The following is a 14,215-nucleotide window of genomic DNA, read 5'->3' as shown; positions in this document are numbered from 1 at the left end:
ACACGAGATGAGAAGTGCAAAAAGAGCAATGAAAGAGAAGTGAGGGTAAATGAAAGTAAGAGGAAATAGGCTTAGCCCAGGAAGTAAAGGAAATCTTAGCTATATGGGGTCAGTAACATGGATCTTTGCCCTCCAAAAGGCTCTATCTGAGGTCATACTTGATACAAGACCCAGACTATGCATGTCATTGTCACAACTTCTACTATGGTCATATTCGGCCTGATCCTAGCTCTTTTAGCTCCTTCAATCAGAATCAGGTCACTCCTCCGTACTAGGGCATCCTCAGACTTCCGTTGAACATGATTATACTACCTCAAACGACATTCTCGCAACTTACCCTTGATCGGGGCAACTCCCAAATCAACTCTAATACATATTCATTCTTTACTTTATCCTTCATAGTCTTGGCGTACATCCGTCTTAATATCCTCATCTCTGCTACGTATAACTTCTCTATATGACACTTCTTAATTGCCCAACATTCTGTCCCATACATCATAGTCGGTCGAACAACGGTCATATAGAGCTTTTCTTTAAACTTTAAAGGAATACGTCGGTCACATAGTACTCCGGTCGCATCTCTCCACTTCATCCATCCCACATTAATTCTCTGTAAAACATGATCATCTATGCCACCTTCTTATTTTAGTCAGCCCCTAATTTCTCCTTTATGTTCTTCTTCGTCCCGCTTTTTATTGACGAGATCCTTAATTATTTTATCTTCTTCTTCCCACATTTCATTTTAGGCATTCTTTTTAATTTATTGACGAGATCCCAATTGATCCTTTACTTTCTTCATGCCACTTTTGGTTTGTCATTCTTCTTCTTTTAAGTTATATCTGTTTGTTAAAATTCAAAGGGAAAAAAAAACAGGTAAAATACAATTGTTGGAAAAATTACGTTTGATTATATTTTTTTAATTTTCAATTATACCCTAATCACAATTATAACCCAACCATCACCTCCACCATCACCACACCACCACCCACCCCCTCTCCCCCCTCCCCCCTCCCCCCTCCACCCCTAGCAATGCCGCCCCACCTCATTACCTACCCTTAGAGTACCCAATGATTAGTACAAATGTACTTGAGATACCCAATGTTTGACCAACCATTTTTAAAATTTTCAATTATACCTTAACCATAATTATAATCCATCGTATCCATTGCCACCACCACCACCATCGCCGTCATCACCACTTCACCCCCACCCACCCCCCTCCTTCCCTCTCCCCCTCTCACTCTTCCCTCCCCTACCCCTCCATCCCTAGCAATGCTGCCCCGTCCCATTCCCTAAACTTGGGGTACCCAACGTTTGGTGAAACTATACCTAAGGTATCAAATGTTTTAAAAATTACGTTTGAGGTGTCATTTTTAAAAAATTTTTATGTACTTAATTCTACTCATAATAGGTTATTACGCTTTTCACTGCACTAACAACAACTCATCCTTAAAATCCTTCCAACCATCTCGCAAGTGCAGACATTCACCCTCACTCTCAAGAAACTTTGCACGAGTAGTCTCATCAATTCTACTCCCTGAGCCTGGGTCATAAAATCTATAACCCTTCGATCTCCCTGGATATCTCCAAAACTATTCACCCTCTTGGGGTCGTAACCTTTGAGAGGCTAGGTTTTCTGGCAGTCCTCGGCTTAAATGGGGTCTTTTAATTGACTTGCTCGACATTCTTTTGAAAATGTGAACGACAGTTTGAAGTGTCATACCCAAAAAACTCAACCAAAATAGGGGTTCAATTTCTTCTAGTACAATTTCTTTTTTCAGTAGCCCCGTGGTATGCTATTTCATGTTCCTACAAGAGCATGGCAAAAGGACCCAAGTGTTTACTAGCATCACCACTACTTTCGTAATACGTCCAAGCACCTACGGGAATAATCTTTCTTTTGAAAGTGATCATCTTCTCCTTGATGCAATCAACACACTTGCCTAAAACTTCAAGGTCTAAGTATTCAATAACTCCTTCCTCTATTAGCTTGTCCTATCCTCTGTTTGGCTATATTATCTAGCCACTCAAGCCAAAGTACATACTTTTATTAATTAAACTATGGGTATTGCAACCCAACAATTATATTCATGGTAGAGGATAAGTAATATCTATGGAATCATCAAACACATAACCAAAACTAAAACAATAGAATCAATTAATGAAAGAAGCCATCTTTATTAAAATAACATGAATACTTGTCCAAAGTAAATCTGAAAATTTAAAACAATATCTTTCTGAATTTGGATAAAAACTACATGCTTTAGATAAAATAAATGAATAAACAAAACTAAAAACAAAAACAGTCTAATGGTTTCTATGGCTTCTACATCTTCATTTCCTGATCTCACACCAAGACATTCACTTCACATTCATCCCTTGATTAGAAACCTAGTACTCATCTTCCAAGTACTATGGTGAATAATTAGGTGACCTGGGACTGTAGAACGGTGATTCTGGTTTGTCCACCTCCTCGAATACAATGTCATTTCTTGGCATGGACCTTGGAGTATAATAAGGTGACTCCGGCTTATCCACCTCCTCAGAGAAGGTTTTCACAATTGGACCACACTTAGGTGGCCAATCCCTTATTGCCGATGGTCTTGGCATTTTAGACCTTTTGAAACCCGCTATACGTGCTGTCAGGATAGCTCTGTAGACTCGCGCATTCAAGTGCATTTTTGTATGTCCTATTTGGAGATAATTTCCAGTATGTAGGGGAGAATCTAGGGCACAGGTATTACTGGTTTCAATCTTAAAATTGTCGCCTATAACCGACTTTTTCTTCGTGGATGATATCCTGTTTGATAGAATATCTAATTAATAACTAGTATTTATCAGACCAAAAGGATAGAAATAACTTCGACATTAATCCAATGTCAAATTCTATGCCAGTTACAACAAAACAAACTAGCATAGTAGGCAAGAGTTTTAGTCAAATTCACATTCCTAACCTATGCGTATTGAATTACAGTTGTTCTCTTCCATTCCTTATATCTTTCTCCAATTAGGGTAAAGCACACACATTCTAGTTACTACTACCCAGATAAATGCGCATTATAGTCTATGGGAGTATAACTTGGGTGTGATATAAACACACCAAAAAAGTAAATTAGCTAGCGCTGAATATCATACAAAACACTGGCTACATAAAATACATGAAAATCACAACCGGACTACATCTTTGCGCTTTGAGCATAAGATGTACTGGTTCTTTCATAAAATCACATTTACTGTAAAACAAAAGGTAATTTAAGAGTCCTATCACTTTTGGGCATAGAGCCCCCAGAGTACCATTCCTTCCTATGTTTGCATATGCATGTACAATTTCTTTAAACTTGGGTAACATCACCTTTGGGCATATACTACTAGCTTTGCTGCCATGACAGAACTACAAAGAAACTCGATGTGCCTCTGTGGTGGTCAACATCTTATTCCTCTATAGTTCCCATAACGGAAATACGCAGCCAAACATGTGGAGTAATGTATATTGCATATTTTTAATGTCTTAATGAATGCTAATGTATAATGTTGTGATGTTCAAATAAGAACTTTGTCAAATTTAAGTCCCCATAAATGACCAGAAAGCTTTGGAATATCTTATAAACCATGGCCTAGAGACATCTGCCATAAGGATATAACAAAATCGTACATCCATCACAGGAAAGTAAATATATTAAATGGGTATAATTAATACCTATAACTCATAGTCCATGCTAGTGTATAAACTAATGAATTAGCCTATAATACAAGAGTATCAACTGAAACTACATCTCTAACCTTTGGGTTTTAAAATGCACTGGTTCTCTTCACACTTTGTAATTATTGTGGGACAGCACCAACCTTGGACAAAATTGTCACCTTTGGATAAACAATTATTCCTAGGTTAGTCTCTCCCTATATGTGTGTGTATATTACTTTTAGTCTTTGATGATGCTACTTTTGGGTGAGCATCACCGATCTTTGCTGCCATTAAAGTGAACCTTGAGTTATGGGTATTACAATAAAATCAGGTTTTACCACTTTGGTGGATTTCATCTGACCTTATTAGAATACCCAATGACTCATGACGCAGCAATGAGATGTTTTATTCATAAATTTGAACAACCTAATTCATGAAACTTTTCACATACAACAATTTAATGAAATAGTGTTATTGTGCAGCAATGGGATGTTTTATTCATAAATTTGAACAACCTAATTCATGAAACTTTTCACACACAACAATTTAATGAAATAGTGTTATTGTTCTGCATTACATCATGTCATAGCATTACAAGCATTTATCTCATGATCATTTGAAAATAAGGAATGCATGAACACATATTTCAAGAATTGGAAAACACACAAACATGCTCACTGTGGGTCCTAGAAGTGATATTTGAAGCAAGTGAGGCATACTAGTGTGTAGGTCTCGAAAAAACAGACGCAACGAAAAAAATCGAGACTCCAAACTCCCTCCCACGCGCCCTCACACGCCCCTAGAAGACGGCGTGTGAGATCACTCTCTGTCTAGGTCAACCTAGTTAAACCAACCGATTCGATTCGGTCCAACCCCAGTTCAACTGGTTTGAATCGGACCAGTTCGACCTGACATGAACCGGACCGCCTGACCCATTTAACCCAGGTTTGGGTTCGGGTTGCCCCGTTTGGTTCAGACTAGAATCGACCCACTTGGATTGGATTCGTGTTGACCCAGCTGGATCAGACTCGGGCTGGCCCACTTGGTTTGGGTTTGGCCCGAACAAGGAATCCGGATTTGACTGTGTCAAACCTGCCTGGTTGTCGGGTTGACTCGGAAACCCTACCGAGTTGACCCGGCGATGAATCACCATCCGTCATTTTAAAACCTTTTTTTTTAAAAACGAAAAACAGGCGCATGAGATGCACGCGCTTTTTCCAGCAGCGCGTGCTTGCACGTGGAGACGTTTTTGGCGAAACGCCTTATATGGCCATGACCGCCCTGACCTCCTCTACAATCTCATATAAAAAGTTTTCATTTTTGGTGGTCGTACACCATTGGCAGTGACCATACAAGGTTGATCCAAAATCCGAAAAAATTCAGAAAATTAGTTTTAATCAATAACATGGATTCCAGATCCATATGGGTTGGCTCTGACGCCACTTGTTGGAATCTTTAATCAATCACATGAATAGATCCCATATCGATTCATGGAACACAATGAATGAATAATCATAAACGACATACCTTTTGTCTGACGGCTGTAGTCGATCCACAAAGCTCTAAAACCTTCCTCAAGCTCTTCCATAGCCTTTCTCTTGAAACTCCCGTGAGCAGGAAATGATAATGACCAAGTGATGGATGTGGGGACCCTGAGTTAAATATATATTATATTCACCTAATCCTAACACACTCCCACAATGTGTTAGGTTAGGAATACCCTTGACTTAAAACCTAGAATGGGTATCCTTTATTATTATGGGCCTAATAACCAATGTACATTAATGAAACCCAAAACCCAATAGGATGATCTTGTGGAGCATTGGGGGACGCGGCCCATATGACTTTATTCTAGGTGACCGCCTTGGCATTGCCTTTAGCATTCTTGGCTAGCTATTCTGGCCTCTTATTTTGTTCCTTATACACCCCCCCCCCCATTGTTTTCTCTCATTGGGCATATTTTTCTTGGCTAGTGGGTTTCCTTCCCCTTTGTTTCTAGCTATTTTTGTGCTTTGATGCCCTCTTTTATTTTTGGGGCCATGGCCTTGAGAGTGTAGTGACAGTGCCCGCTTCATGTGTATTTATATCTTTCTTTCTTTGCAATAAAGGAATTCTATCTATCCAAGGTGGGATGCTAGGTCAAGTGAGGGCCTAATTTTTAGTCACATGTAGATGTCACCTCCCTACAACTTATATATGTTCGAAGTTTGAAGCCAATTTGAACCCGATATAGCATGGTTTGAGGAATAGTATCGAGTGATCCATATCAATATCGCTAGACTCAAATCTCAATATTGTGTCGGTACCATATCGATGAAAAAATACAGACCAGGTATAAAAAAAAAAAAAAAAAAAAACAAGATTTTTAGATAATCAATGGCAAACTCGTCCGATACGGATTGATCCGTATTGATAATGTATTAAGTTTTGAAGGTAATCGATATCCAATCTGATATTGTGCACTAAAAAACCATGTCATATAAAGACATAAACCAAAAAAAAAAACCTAGTTCAAGAAACCGATACATGGTTAATCAGATGAATATATAAACTCAAAACCAACCAAAAAAAAAGGTAAAATATATAACAACTGGAAAAGAAAAACCCCCACCTTCGGCATCTCCATCAACTGGATACTACACAATTAAGAACATCTATTAATGAAACCGGTATATTGGAAGATCCAATATATCTGGGTTAATCTCCTCTATAAGGAGGAAATAACGAAATCATATCTAAAATTCCACATTTCACTGTCACTTTTGTCACATAATCTGTTATTAGATTTGATTACCTAAAGCAATTTAAATCTTCCAAGTAATGTATATTAAAAAAAATTCCAATTAACATGCTACATGGCAAAACTAGGGTTTCTGGAACTGTACCTGGGCCCACATGTATAGTTGTATACTATCCGAATCTTTTCCTTTCTTCTTTGTTTTTAGTTTTTTAAAGTCATAAGAAAGTTCTACGTGACCAACCTTTAATCAAAAAAACCATGGATAGATTTATCGGATAACTTTCCACACATTTTAATATGGAGATGCAGCGTATGCTATCACCGTGACGTCGTACGTGTGTTTGCATGCACAGCATTATTATTTGTTGCCCAACTTGTGATTTGGACTACTTGTTTATGACATGTCATCTTTGTCTCTTCCAAACCAACTACTTATGTTACATCATCAATTTGATCTTTTATCACCCTACTTATTAAAATAGGTTTTCTCTAGGTCAATTGGGGTGGAAAAAAGAGAGGTTCCAAAATGAATGAGATGGAAATAGAAAGCTAGTGTAGCTTATGACGCTTGTTGAGAGAGATTTTTCTTTTAAATTATAAATATGAACATATTAAATAAAAGGGGGAGGAGCATTCTCTCTGGGGGAGTGCAGGGGCCACGTACAAGTGGCAACCAATGAGAGCACACGTTGACTTCTTGGTGGTGGGATTTTTGCCTTTCATAGGGTGGCAGTCATTTCTCTCCCCCTCCCCCCTAAAAATATTTTCCCTACATAAAAATGGGAAAAATGACTCTATCTCGGAGCTGGCTCCTGTGCGTAGACACATGAGGACTTGGCTCCTATCCAGCACTTTGCCCGAGCTGCACATGCAGCACCGGACAGAGTGAGGCATGAAAAGACTGCTTCACCCCTGCCCGGGCACCTTGCCCGAGTAGGGGTGAGGCGATCTTTTTACGCCTCACTCTATCTGATGCTGCACATGCAGCCCGGACAGGGTGCTGGATAGGATCTTTTTGGGACACATGCTAGGGTGAACTAAAATGAAAAACAGAAATCCAGTTTCGGTTTCCCATTGTCCTCGCGCCAGTGTAGGGGCCATGCTCCTGGACACACAGCTTTTCCCCAATAAAGACTTTGCATTAAAGGGAAGCCAAAGACAGGACATTAATGTGGGTGTATCAATTAATTTCCTCCCTTGCCGTTGCTGTTCAAAGTCAAAAGTTCTTAACTTCCATGTGGCAAATTCTTATTGACCATTCAAAAGAAAACATTTCTCTTGCATACCTTTTCTTTTTTATAGAACTCTTTCATACTTAGTTACTTGATGTTATATAAAGGACATCAAGGACTAAGGCTCACCTGCATTCTATGATTTTGAGGTCTTAACAACCAAACCATGGCATCAAATCTTCCCTTTGAGCTTAGAGAAAAGATCTTTAATGGTTGGTCATGGTGGTGGTGGTGGAAAGGAATCAGTGAGGGATACAATTTCATCGGAGCTACTACTCTCACTCTTGCAGTACTCCTAACATTGGGTTACATATGGCTTACCAAGAAATCAAACGAGCAGCAGTTACCATTGCCACCGGGGCCGAGAGGACTTCCGATCATCGGAAACCTCCCATTTCTTGATGCCAACCTTCACTCCTGCTTTGCCGAATTGGCTCAAATCTATGGTCCAATCTTGAAAGTTCGACTTGGAGGAAGAATTTGTATCGTCATAAGCTCACCATCAGTAGCAAAAGAGATTTTCAAAGATCTTGACACCATCTTTGCCAACCATGATAGATCAATCGTGGGAGTTGCAGCTACTTACGGTGGTGTTGACATAGCTTTTGCCCCCTATGGTGATCATTGGCGATTGCTACGCAAAGTATGTGTTAGAGATATGATAAATCATACAAAGCTTGACAATCTCTATGAACTTCGACGAAGAGAAGTTCGCGAAATGGTACATGAAACCTATATCAACATTGGCACTTCATTGGATATTGGTGAGTTAATGCTTCAGACCACTTTTAGTGTTGTAACAAGTATGTTATGGGGTGATACAATTAAAGGAGAGAATAGGAAGCGTGTTGTGGCTGAGTCTAGACAAGTTATGGCAAAAGTTTCTGAGCTTTTCGCTGAAACAAATTTCGCGGATTTCTTTCCGGCAATTGCTCGGTTTGATTTACAACAGATTGAACGTCGGATGAAGAAGGTGTTGTCATGGTTTGATAGGATATTTGATTCTATCATCGATCTTAGGCTGGAGATGGAGAAATTGGAAGGAGAAGGAGGTCTATATGAAGAGAGCAAGGATTTTTTGCAGGTCTTACTCAAGCTTAAGGACCCAGCAGACCCAAACAAGCCTTTCAACAGAACTTACCTCAAGGCTATGCTTTTGGTATTTTCTATATCTCTATTAACATATGCTTTGTTTCTTTCTTTCTTCCTCTTTTTTTTTTCTTTTTAATTTATGCTCCAACCCCAAAGGTGTAGCTTAGTTGGAAAAAACCAACAAGTCATGAGTTCAACTCTCATTAAGGCCTACCTGTCCGAATAAAAATTTAGGGGAAAAAGTTCTCTGTCCGGGAGTTCGGCCTAGTCCAGCACTCCCATGAGTCTATCTCTCTCCTTCCCATGTGAAAAGACACCTCTGCCCCCTTGTTTTAATGAGGAGAGAGATAGACACATGGGAGTGCTGGTGTAGGCCACACTCCCATGCAGAAAACTGCTTTCCAAATTTATGGTCCACAACAAATTTAGGGTCCAATTGACGTGATATCCATAGTTGGAAAACCATGTTTTATTTGAATTAGGTGAGTCACTTGAGTCGAATAAAAATTTTTGAAAGCTTGTTCAAAAATCCTACAAACCAGGGTAAAAAATAACAAGACTCGGTCATGAATTGTCTGAGCCAAATAAAACTATGTTGTTTATCTGAGTCACTATAAACTCGACGAGTCTAGTCATTTTTTAAATTACTATCAAATCGGTTCAATACTTTAGAAGTTCACTTATATTATTGAACACGTTTGCAATGGTATAAGATCAAAATTCAATGATATGTGATTCCACTTTTTCTATTTTTATATATTTTTTTGTGATTTTTATTAATTAACACATATTTATTGTATTTAAAAAATAAAACATTATTCGTCCAGACTAAGTTTGACTTGGTTGAGTCACTAGGTTTTTTCTAAAAGGCAAGTCGAGTCAGAAAACCTGATTTTTCAATTATGCCCATAAAACAAGAATTTCAAAGATTCCTAATGCTTTTAATACTTGTTCTCTCTCAACAACTAACCTTCTTTCTCCCTATATTTATCAGCAACAAATTAGGTTTAATTTTTTAAAGAAAAAAAAAAAAAAAAAAAAAGATTTCATGGAAGCTTTTTTGGCATTTTTTGGGTACTAAAGTTATAGAAATAACCATATCATATGCTGTGAAAATTTATTGAATAATGCTCTGACAAGTTATGCTCTAACAGGACATGATATTGGCTGGTACTAAGACAATATCAACTACAATGGAGTGGGCAATGGCAGAGTTGATAAAACATCCAAAAATAATGAAGAAAGCCCAAGAAGAATTGAAGGAAGTTGTGGGGATGAACAAAATCATAGAAGAGTCACATTTGCCTGATTTACCTTATTTACGTGCAGTGGTTAAGGAAACCCTACGTTTACATACATCAATCCCTCTTTTGATCCCAAGATGTCCAAGCCAATCATGTATTGTTAATGGTTATATGGTTCCTAAGGGTTCAATGATCTTTGTGAATGCATGGGCCATACATAGGGATCCTAAGTATTGGAAAAACCCTTTGGAGTTTCAACCTGAGAGGTTCTTGGAAACTACTGATGAATTTGAATATAGTGGAAATGATTTTCGCTATATTCCTTTAGGGTCAGGAAGAAGGGTATGTGTTGGTGTCCCTTTGGCAGAGAAGATGTTACCACATATATTGGGATCATTGTTGCATTCATTTGATTGGAAATTGCCTGATGGGATAAAGCTTGATCTGTCAGAGAAGTTTGGTTTAGAACTAAGGTTAACAAAACCTCTCATGGCTGTCCCACTTCAAAGGTTATCTGACCCAAAGCTGTATGATTAGAATCATTTTTAATCGATTTGAAAAATGTATTTTGCTCTCATGCTTCTAAATAAGACAGAATATGATGACTATTGAGAAGTATTATAAAGCATTATTGTAATTGGACACACTTTAATATATATCATTTTTCAAATGAAGATTAAGATTGTGTTTGGTATGCATTCTCAGAATCTATTCTAGGCATAGAATGGAATGCATTCCAATGGAACGAAAATACTGTCTAGCTCATGTTCTCATTCTGAATTCCAAGAATGGGCTTTATTTTGGAATGAGTTAAAAAGCCCATTCCACATTCTTATTCTGGCTCGACACATTGCTTCGACTCATGGAGAACAATCGGCGAAATGGGATTTTTGCAAAAGATTTTCAATTCAGAGACCTAAATCTCAGGACATACATTCCCTTTCGATAATCTTCAATTGGAACTGTAGTCCCACCTATCATCTCTCAATCATGAGTGGTAGAACTCATCAATCGCGACTGGAGCTTTGGGATGATGGAACTCCGTGAGGGTGACCCAGCACGTGCGATACTACAGATTCCCTTGATCTGTTATATGTGAGCTGCCTAGGCCCATTTTGTCAGGTCCACTTATATGCGTGTAAAGTAAGGATGTAAATGGATATTCGAAAATTCGTATTCAATCCGCATTGGTATCCATTTAGGAGAATCCGAATCGGTCCGAAACCAATCGGATACGAATATGATAATCCCCTTATCCGATCGATTATTATCCGATTCGTTTAGCAATCCAAAGGTAATAAAATATTTGAAATATATCTCTGTGTTCGTCTATCCTTTTAAGTTACCTTATTGGATTTTATTATCTTATTTTTATAATATCTATTAAAATAAATACAAGATAAAATCAAAAGTAAAAACCGTAAGAAAATCAAAGATTAAGAAGAGTAGAAGAAAGGGTAGTTCCTGAACTCTCAAGTCTCAACCCTAACCCTCATCATAAAAACGGTAAAGATGTCAACGGAAAATCGAAAATTCGGATTCAATCCATGTTCATATCTATTTTTGGAGAATCTGTATTCAAAAAATCACTATTGAGAAATTATCCGAATACGTCCAAAAATCGATAGGATATTATCTAAATCCGTCCGAATATAATCAGATACGAATATGATAATGCCACTATCCAACCGAATTCGATCCGTTTACATCCCTAGTGTGAAGTAGTCATGTAACCATTGATTTTTATATGAAAAACAAAAAGTAAATGAGATTTGGGGGAAAACTCAGATTTGGGAGGAAAAGGAAAATAAACAGAGGGATTCTCTTTGGGAGCTTCATCTTTGGGGTTTTCTTCTCAAGGGTGAAGAAGAACTCAAGAAAGAAAAAGAAGCAAGACTAAGGTCGCTCAAGAAAAAGGGTTTCTTGAAGATTTACTTCAATCTTTGTCGCATAGTACTCGCATCATCAACCATTGCAAGAGTCAATTGTCTCCAAAAGGTTGAAGGTTGGTGAGGTTGAAGGTTTTCTGTTGAGATTTTGAGAGAGGTAACTTGTATTTTCCCCCATTGATTGTATTTCTCAAACTTTGAGCGAGAAGCTTGAGAGACTTTATTGTATTTCTTTATATTTGATAGTGGAAGTTGGTTTGATTTTACCCCATTATATCTCTTTGTTTTTTTAACTCGAATATTCTTTGGGACATGGGCCAGCCCCTAAAACTTTATTAAGATAATCCCAAAAAATAATAGATAAAGGGGGGGACATGCCCGCCTTACCCCAACCCAAAATAAACAAATTAGGGATCCACATCCTCTACTTCCTCAGCCTTACTTCCATCCTACTTCCATGATTTCCTAGCGTGCCATGTGTCCTGACAACCATCCAACGGTGGTTATTTAAAAAATTCAAAATTTTTTGAATTCCAATCCCCATCTATTTGAACCATTTTAAACCTCAAACCAATCCCATCTGACCAGTTCAAAACAAACCAAACCAAACTTATCTCCCTCAAAACAAACCCATTTCACTCATTTACCTAGGGTTTCGAAAGAACATTTCCCAGCAGAACCTCTCTTGAATCCCTCCCTCCCTCACTCATCCCTCTCACAACTCCTCAGTGGCGACGGCGACGGCGACATTCTCTCTCTCTCACAATTCCAAGGACCCTGAAAGCTATTTGGAAAGAAAATCAGCGAAGGAAGGTCAAGTCGTGACCAAATCTGGCTGCGACTGCAACGGCGACGGCGACATCAAAGAGCCATCCGAAGAACGGCAGATGCCACCAATACCGGCATCCCCTGGGTTCCCTTGCTAGCGTCTTCTACATTGGACTTGACAGAGGGAGAAGGAGGAGGGATCCATTTAATAAATCTTGAAGCTTGCTGATCTTGTGAACGAGTCAGATTTAAAGTCTTGATTTCTGAAAATGAAATCCCAATAATCCGTCCAGATGAACCAAATGATGTAGCAGAAATAGGCCAGGTGAATTGAAGAAGTCCCGATTGAAGCCACAAGTGAAAAATGATAGGGCATTCGAAGAAAAGATGATTAGCTGATTGCAGTTCTTGATTGCAGAGAAAACAGAGAGGGTTTAGGTTGATTCCTCTACCAATAAGTAGATCGGGAAGAGGGAGTCTATGGTGAATAATCTTCCAAATTAAATGCTGGATCTTGGGAACTGTAGGGAGGTGCCAAATGTTCAACCACAGTTAACGCAAATTTTCTTTGAACCCAATGGAAGATCAAGTCTCTGTTTCAAGAATATGAGGAAGAATCAATGAACTGAGCAACTGTAGTGTAGTGGAAGCATTTCTTTGTAATGGGAACGCTCATCCAAGCTTTAATTAACCATTTCAATTCAGGAATGAATCAAGAAAGGTTCACTTATAACTTGTAATCTTGGCAATTCAGTGTAGAACATGATTTACTTCACGGATCAGCTTACCAATTATATTACAAGAAACTTTCTCACTCTCTCTCGATCTGTGTCTCCTCAACACTTGATGTGTTACAATTGCATAATAGATGAGATAGTAGACATTTAGCATAAAGCAAAAGGCAATAATTAAGATCTTTTAGATCTCTTGAGAACAAAAGTGATTGTCAATAAGGACCAACGCCATAAAGAGGAATGGTGACAGGGACAGTGGTGGAGAAGCTGGGAAGGATTGCTAATAAGGAGCTGGAGTCATCACGACGAAAAACAAACTCTAAAACTTGAGCAAAACCCAAGATGAAATCTAGTGCCAAATTCACTAGTTCAATGCAAATTTCCAAATTCTGTATCATCATGTTTTTATTCCTTCCTGCAATTTTCCTGCTTCCTCTACTTGGTCTTGATTGTGGTGGTGGTGGTGGTGGCGGCGGCGGCGGCGACGAGTACACCGGAAAGCAGCAGAAGCAGGTGTGAGGGAGAGGATGTCACCGTCGCCATCGCAGTCGCAGCCAGATTTGGTCACGACTTGGCCTTCCTTCGCTGGTTTTCTTTCCAAATAGTTTTCAGGGTACTTGGAGTTGTGAGAGAGAGAGAATGTCGCCGTTCGCCATCGCCACTGAGGAGTTGTGAGACGGATGGGTGAGGAAGGGAGGGATTCAAGAGAGGTTCTGCTGGGAAATGTTCGTTCGATCTAAAACCCTTGGCAAATGAGTGAAATGGGTTTGTTTTGAGGGAGATAAGTTCGGTTTGGTTTGTTTTGAACCGGTCAGATGGGATTGATTTGAGATT

General features: G+C 38.8%; 1 protein-coding gene across 1 annotated transcript; it reads left to right on the top strand.

Annotated features, from left to right (window-relative positions):
• Positions 1-7,820: 7,820 nt before the first annotated feature.
• Positions 7,821-10,563, top strand: LOC122659144 (flavonoid 3'-monooxygenase CYP75B137-like). The gene is made up of 2 exons (XM_043854292.1): positions 7,821-8,813; positions 9,901-10,563. Exons 1-2 carry the CDS (start codon positions 7,821-7,823, stop codon positions 10,525-10,527), a joined length of 1,620 nt encoding a protein of 539 aa, XP_043710227.1. The 3' UTR covers positions 10,528-10,563.
• The last annotated feature ends 3,652 nt before the right edge of the window (positions 10,564-14,215 follow it).

The sequence above is a fragment of the Telopea speciosissima genome, chromosome 4 (assembly GCF_018873765.1).
Source record: "Telopea speciosissima isolate NSW1024214 ecotype Mountain lineage chromosome 4, Tspe_v1, whole genome shotgun sequence".
Lineage (NCBI taxonomy): Eukaryota > Viridiplantae > Streptophyta > Magnoliopsida > Proteales > Proteaceae > Telopea > Telopea speciosissima.
The sequence above is the reverse complement of the archived record's forward strand: the minus strand, read 5'-3'. Positions and strand labels throughout refer to the sequence as shown.

What these genes read in the sequence shown, in the direction of transcription:
- LOC122659144 (XM_043854292.1), top strand. Translation starts at nt 7,821, where the DNA reads ATGGCATCAAATCTTCCCTTTGAGCTTAGAGAAAAGATCTTTAATGGT. An exon ending in ACCTCAAGGCTATGCTTTTG is followed by an intron (nt 8,814 to 9,900) that starts GTATTTTCTATA and finishes ATGCTCTAACAG; the next exon opens with GACATGATATTGGCTGGTAC.